At 37.5% G+C, this 7,869-nt stretch overlaps 1 protein-coding gene across 1 annotated transcript; it reads right to left on the bottom strand.

The window, feature by feature from the left end:
• Window positions 1-703: 703 nt before the first annotated feature.
• QRFPR (pyroglutamylated RFamide peptide receptor) lies at window positions 704-7,112 on the bottom strand. Its single transcript, XM_010175008.2, has 5 exons — window positions 6,930-7,112; window positions 6,252-6,313; window positions 5,206-5,441; window positions 3,569-3,666; window positions 704-1,617 (listed from the first exon to the last, which is right to left on the bottom strand). Exons 1-5 carry the CDS (start codon window positions 7,069-7,071, stop codon window positions 1,214-1,216), a joined length of 942 nt encoding a protein of 313 aa, XP_010173310.1. The 5' UTR covers window positions 7,072-7,112; the 3' UTR covers window positions 704-1,213.
• Window positions 7,113-7,869: the final 757 nt, after the last annotated feature.

The following is a 7,869-nucleotide window of genomic DNA, read 5'->3' on the forward strand; positions in this document are numbered from 1 at the left end:
TAACCTCAGCTCGAGTTACAAATCACGTATTTCAAAGCCTCATTTATGGGATCAGATCACAGTGTACCATTTCAGATCACACTCCTCCCCCAGCCCCACACTTGTGAGCATCCCTTTACAATTTTGCAGTTTGACCCGCCGAGAGCAAAAATGTTTAGAATTTATATGGATTTCAACCCCATAGTTTGCTGTGAAGCACAAAAATAACAGAACAATGGTCCTCTTCTGAGACAGTAATTAATCCACTTTGAAGATGAAGGAGAGAAAGAAAAAATTGTGCATGTCTTCAGAGATATGTTTGGTCAAAAGACCATGATATTTAATTTAAAGTCTTCTGCAGAGTCCAAACAGATCCTCTGGATCTGACTCTTATATCCCTCCAGAAAACGGCAACACCACACTTTCAACCCATGAGTCACGTATCCAAGCACGACTAAGTTAAACTCAGTGTTCACTCTACAAACCACACCTCCAGCATCTGCACACTCTTGTACAGCACTTTTTCAACTTCTACAATTTTTAGCAGAACACTGGCATTTAAGTTTGTACCCAAGAATTAACCTGTAAAAACAGCACATTAATTATGCATGCATTTTTAAATTCTAATATTCTTGCTGTTAACAAAATCTGAACATGCATGCAATGTTTAAATCTTAATCTGCAGAGTCAAATCTTGGTTGGCTCTTCCATATATTTTTTTCCAAAATAAAATTGCATCACAGTCTGCATTTTTCCTGAACTCAGACATGAAGCTCCTCTGTCCTTGGAGCTGCAGAGAGCAAATCTTCCAATGTTAGAACCATGTCAGATTTCCAAGTTGTTCAAAAAAAGTGCGTGCTATCTCCATAGTTCCTATCTTCTGGCATCCAGCTGTGAATGGCCCAGCAGTGTGCCAGCATCCAGACACAGAACAAACAGAGCAAGTAATAGTTGTTTGGTTCACCTAAAGCAGAGGGCAAACAAGCCCTAAATTAGCTTAGGAAGAAAAATGTGGGTTTTTTCCTAGAAATTATACACTAATATTGTTAAGTTTTACTCCTCATCCTTATAAAATATATTACATTTTCTCAACCACGATCCCAGCATTATAATAATCATCCACAAAATATTTTTCCCCTCATTTCAGCATGCAAAGTAGAAAACTATTTTAAATGGCTTATTGAAAGTTCCATATAAAGAGAATGCTTCTTCCATTCTCAAAACCTCTGTGATGCTACTGTCCATTTCCTAATGCAGAATGCACAGTAAGCTCAGAGCTGAATAAGGCAAGGTGCCTTTTCAAATTCCTTTTTGAAGCTGGCTGGTCGCAGAACTTGACTTCAATGTTGCCATCATTGAATGCCTCCCTCCTGACTTCATCCGAGTCAATGGGATCTCTTTGAGAAACACTCGCCTTTTGCTGCCTCATAGTAATCCCCAAGTTCCCAAGTTGCCTGGTTGGTGATGCATTTTCTTTGACAATGCAGAAGCAGATAGCAGACAAAAAATTTTTCTTGAAGTTTTCATTCATGAAAGCATACACAATAGGGTTGCAAATAGAATTGAAGAATCCTATAATCTGGACAATTGCAAAGGTCATTTTGACTGTCACATCGTCATACTCCTTTTCAAAATTACCTGCAAAAGAAAAAGGAAATATGCTGTAAGCACAAAATTACTACTTAGCATGTTTATATCCAGTCTGGTATTAGAAACTCTTGTTTAAAACCAACAAAAGACCTTGCTGGAGTTTCTTAATACTAGTAATAGGGTTTTATCAGCAAGGAAAGATCAAGATCTACCACATAGCCCTACACTGGGTATATGTAAATAAGGACAGTGTCTTTCAAAAGAGGCGATTTATGAGCCAAAAAACCTGCCAATGGCCAAGCAACAGGAAGCTTCCAGTCTGCTAAGTACAGGCCTTGTTTATTCAAGTTGTTCTTCTGGCTTCAAGTTTAACATCCAGATCAAACGTGTAAGTACTTTAACACCAATCCCTGTCTTGACACTGACCACTCACGGCTCCTTTCTCTGTGCCGACACAGAACAGCTCATGGAGGTAAAAATGCCACCATCTTGGTCACATCTCTCATTTTTTAATCACTGAGATCACAGAGAAGAAACTGAATTCTTTAAATTCAAATACTCAGCACCCAAACTCTGGATAAATGCTACAAAGGTGTATAACACAAGTGAAATAAAGGCCTTGCAGCACCTGCAATAATTCCTGAAATCAGCAATGAAAAGAGAGTAAACAGTTAATGGAGTGTTATGGGGAATCTTAACATGGTACAATCCAGACATTTTTAATAGTTATGGCTTCTGCCCTTCTGATTCCACCAGGCATAAACATCACTTGGTTCAGCTGACTGGCTGCAGGACTACTGATTTATCTGCTACAACCTAATTTGTGATAGAAGACAAAGAAACAGCTACTGCCTTTGGCAAGTAGAATAGAACAACTACTGAAAACTTCCTCTTGTTCCTACACATAGCTTGCTGCACAGTCCCACGTTCTATCCCAGTACATGCTGGAGATGGGAGATGAACAGTGCATGACCCCAGAGAATAGCACTAATAGCAAAAAGCAAAGATAACAAGCACTGAGGGCATTTCCAAGCTAGTATCCCATCGAGACCACTGAAAAAATACAACTGGATGCACTGGGTGTTATCAACCTGATGTATTTGTATCTCCAATAGGCCTACCTTGTTAAAACCAGGGCACCTGAAGGGATAAATATTTCATAACATTTTAACTCAAAGCAGTATGACAGCTTAAGTGGATGCAAATAGAATTCTTCACACATTAAATTAAAATGAAATTTGAATTAAAAAGTTACTTGTTCAAGAGGTTTTCTACTTGGAAATAATGTTTACCTTCCAGTCAGGTACTTTTGACCTTTCAGCAATGAGGGTAGCATAACAAACACAGAAAGAAAAAGAATCTACAGAAATATGTTCACCATCCTAATAGTAAAATCTTGCTTTTTCTTGAGTCTTGTAAGGCCTAGCAAACCTCCTTTTCAGGACTGGATTTTATGCTGTACAAATTCAGAAGCAATGACAATCTCCTTTCTAAAGGGTTTTCATTCTAAAAGAGCTGCTGGAGAGTTGGATTCTCTCCCACCCACCCTGCAAAAAAACTCAGTAGGGTTTACACCAAGACACAAAGATTATATCTTCTATCTTTTTTTTTTTTAATGCACACAGCGGGGAAGAAGTGAAATGTCTGACACTCAAGTTTATCTCAGACATAAAGTACCTCCCAAGTACATTAAAGGTCTTTTCCAACATATATGATTCTACGATAACAGGTTTTTTTTCAAATGTGTTTATTTTCTATGAGCACTGCAGATCTATTACTCGTAGACTTCAGAGTAATTCACCAGTTGTTGGCTATGTATTTCTATTACAAGACTGATCCAGGATTTATAAAGACAACATTAACCTTTGCTAGCAGAAGGTATTCTATACCTGAATGTGGCAGCAGCACTAGCTTTTCACAAGATGTAATAAAAAAAACCAAACCCACAAAACAGAAAAGAAAGAAAGGTTTTATTGTATGACACATGGCAGATACTCACTGTATTCTATCATCATGTGAATCACATGGAAAGGGGCCCAACAGACTGCAAAGAGAAACACCACTGTCACCATCATAACAATTGCTCGCTTCTTCTTCCTGAAATTGCAGCAAGACATTCCATACTGAATCACTAAGAACTGACTGGCAGACGTGTCTCTTCAAGTTAGATCTGTAAATGTGTTCTGATGGTTGCAGATGCAAATAAAACCTTGGAAGAATGCTCAGAAGTAGACAATTCCCTTTGAAACAAAAAAGGCAACATCATATAAATCTAGTGCATCAATTAAGATCTTTTCTTTCTCTCTTTTGGGAAAGCAACACACTTTGCAGCTGCAGCAAGCAATGACATTAGCATATCTTGCAAGGCATTTTCACTCTACTCCAGCAAATGCAATTCCAATACAAAGAGATGAGGGGAAACCACATGAAATTCCATTAATATCTCAGAAAACAAGAGTCCCTTCCCAGATGTGGAAGCACTGACCATACCTGCAGCACCTGACTGCACAGGGAATTTGACAGAGTAAGTGAAACTACACCTGCAACATTCGACCTTTGCTGGTAGGCAAAGTGCTAGAATAAGAGCAAGAAACACACTCCCTGACTCCAGTGTAATATCTCACAAACTCAGGGTATACATGAATTTATATCATCCCCAAATTGATATATAATTTATAGAACCCAAGATGGATCTCTCACTTGAGCACTAGAAGCAGCACTTCACTGGTAGCAGTTACAGGATCTTCTCCCCACTGTGCGAAAATAAACTGAGGAGTAGCCTGAAGATTACACGTCACCTTAATCCTTTCAGTTGTGACTTAAGAGAGTCCGCTTTCTTAGGCACTTTGTCAGACAAATATCTAAGGAATCATTAATCTTTAATCTGCTTGTCAATTTTCTCCTTACAGTTGATACTTAAGGTGATACTCTCCTCAATAAGCAGAACTGTTAGAGGTTTCTAGCACATCAGGCAGCAGACCAATTTGCCAAATAAAAGGAAAAAACATGAGACAATATTAAGGGTAGCCCATATTTAGTGCTAAATAGCAAAGTTTATAATTATAGATTTTCATAACTTTTCAGATAGAGGATTACCACCTGGACCGTCTCACATAATCACATGTGAGAACATTCAAAACTCTTTGGAGGTTGCATTAAGTTAAACTGTACCAAAGCAGTTTCTAAATGAATTCTGATTTTTTCCCCTATGGCAATTTAACTTACAATAGGACCATAAAGCAGTGTTCATAGTCCCAGAATTATAGAAAGAACTTTCCACAGAACATACAGAAATAACGTAGTAGGCATTTTCCCCAAGTCGTCTTCTAACTCACGGCCTACATCTTTTAAAAACAAGCATTTCACAATGTACAATATGAAATTTATTGAAAGGACCTGACTTCCAAGGTGTGGCTATGCTATACTTTGAAGAAAACGATCTGTTAAGTTGCCTTAAATTAGGTATTTAAGTGGTAAATAACTAGCTAGCTTTAAAAATCCAGTCTATGCTTGTAGAGTTCCCAACGGATAAGGAAAGACAGATTTTTAATTTTTTTTGCACTGGCTTTCAAGAACTGTCAGGGGGAAAAAAGCTTTCTAGAAGTTCAAGTTCCAACTGCATTTTACTTTACAAACCTTGATATTTTAGACATTTCACTCCCATGAATGGTTTGAAGGACTGAAGCATCTCCCACTCGTTTCTTAATCCAGAGTTCATAGCCAATTTTAGTGTACAAAAAAAGCATCAACATCAGTGGAAGAAGGAAGAGTATAACAAGAATAAAGGTCGTATATATCTTCTGATAAATCGGACTGGCCCATTCTTCCAAGCAACACACGTACACTTTTTCATATAGGAAGTCATATTTAACCTGGAACAAGTGTAAAGGAGATGAGTCACTACAGTGTTTGCCCCAAGTTTAAAAAAAAAAATCAAATCAAGCACACTGAAATAATATTCCTTGCTCTTAAAATAGGAACCAAAATTCAATAGAGAGACTTTGCAAAGTGACAATATTCTTCCAAACACTTTTCCACATCAAGTGTTGGGTTGATCCAAGTTGACAAGGAGAGGTCAGGAAACGCTCTGATTTGCACTCCTCCTCTTTTTTTTTTCTTCTTTTTTTTTTTTAATGAGGATTTTCAAAGGAGATCTTGGCTACGCATTTTGCAAGTAAAGATGGGTGTATAGAAACCTCACATATTAGTCACTTTAAATAAATATTTGTTAACGTCCAGACTCACAAGCACCAGATTCTGGTAAGCTTTTTTTTTCTTCCCCCCATCCAGAAGTGTATGGTTATTCCTTAAACTCCAATAGGCAGCTAATTACATTTTAAACTAAGCACAGTTCTTCCAAATCTTGGGGAACACTACGTCATCCTGAAACAGTAATCTAAGCCCTACACTGTTGTGTGCCAAGGCATCTCTAAACCAAAAGGAAACCACAGTGGAAGTCACAGCTGTAATGACTGCTCTTTGACATAAGTGGGGAGGGAAGATATGACCAGTCCCTGCTGGAAGTCCTCCTTCCACTGCATGCAAATCCTCATCCTCATCCTTTCTCATGTTGGCACACAGAACAGAAGCTCCACTATGATTTCTTAGTTTCAATTTCATTGCTAAAGGTACAAAAAGACACAGTAAGGTGTGAGTTTAAAATGTAAATTCACCTAACATACCTCAAGCCGTTGCACATGCCACATAGGTGACCCAACAATAAGTGCCAGCAACCAAACCACACCTGTAAACAAACACATTTTTTAATACTTTGTACAACAAGCAGCATAAGTTCTGGTATGAACACTTTAACAGCTTCATCTTTAAAAAGTCAAAGGAGACAATTTAAAGAACAAAGTTTTCTATATGAGGCATACATCAGTCAGCATTCACATCGATAACAGCATTCTCTTTTGTTATCCATTTTCCTTCTCTCTAACTACCTTCATTTATTGGTATTAAAGTGTAAAAGCAACTTAATTTGCATGAGCAGCATTATGTATGTTCTCTTTGTGGTACAATGGAAGGACCATTTACAGCTGTGACATCACTTTAGCAGTGCTTATACATTTTGAACCTTTTTCTTAAAAAAAAAAAAAGAAGGAAAGGAAAGAAAAGGCTGACAGGTTTATCAGGCTTGGTTAAGTAAATCTTTGAGTTCAGATTTTAAGTTTATTGCCAGAGTTTCGCAATTATTATACATATAGGCACTATCCTTGAGCTATTTTATAAATATTACCACACTTATTAACTCTACCTCTGAATCACTGGTCATATCAGTGCCTTCTGTTCTGTCATGTGATCTACACTGAAGATTATTTCTCTATACACACAATTACTGGAAATACCTAAAATCTTACCAAGCATGGTGAAAGCTCTTTTATTGGTGTACTGCCACTTCATTTTTAGTGGATGTACAATTCCCTGGTGTCTTTCCACAGCAATGCAGGTCATTGTAAGAATCTCAGTTACAATAGCAGTGGATTGAACAAACGGTACCATCTTGCAAGCGAAGGCACCTGCAATAGTCAGAAAGTAAGGTATGCAGCTCTTGCAGTTCATGAAAAAGCTATTAACACTAGATTTCATTACTAAAGTGCTATTGTGAAAAAAAAGAACAGACCAATGTTCTTAGATTTATTTTAGCAGCTAAACTGTTATGTCACCTATTTAAGCTATTCATCAAATGCAGCTTTCAACGTTCATTCTTCCGTTGGGACACACTACATCCGCAAAACCAAGACTTCTAAGGACACATTATTCACTTGCTCTGTATCAGGGACACTTATTCCTATTTCACTTTTGACCAAGTCTTCCATCATCTGTTTTCAAATGTGCCAAGTCACAGGGATAGTTTTTATCTTTTTATCTTGGCGGATTACTCTCCAGGCCTTATGTTCAATTATCAACATAAACCTTCAGCTGCTGTCAAGAAAACACCACCTCAAACTGTAATAATTAGATTAGAAGAGGCAAGTAGTCTGTGATATCAAAAAAGCAATTAGAGATATTTGTTTTTCAAAGGTGAGAAATGGAACTAAGAAGCAGGGAAGTATGAACTCTTCTTCAAATCTATGAAGAAAAATGAGGTAAGAAAGGACGAGATCGACTTGCTTCAAATAAATCTGATTGATATACCAATTACATCAGTACTGCCTACAGGTAACTGCTGAAAACAACACTGTCATCCTGCACTTCAGTTACACTGCAACTTCCATCCAACAACTTCACAATAGTTAGTAAATTACAATAATATAATAAATTACATTAGAAAATAGTAATTGAGTAAGTTTCCCTAAG

Source organism: Antrostomus carolinensis, unplaced genomic scaffold (assembly GCF_000700745.2).
Source record: "Antrostomus carolinensis isolate BGI_N321 unplaced genomic scaffold, ASM70074v2 scaffold27859, whole genome shotgun sequence".
NCBI classification, from domain to species: Eukaryota; Metazoa; Chordata; class Aves; order Caprimulgiformes; family Caprimulgidae; genus Antrostomus; species Antrostomus carolinensis.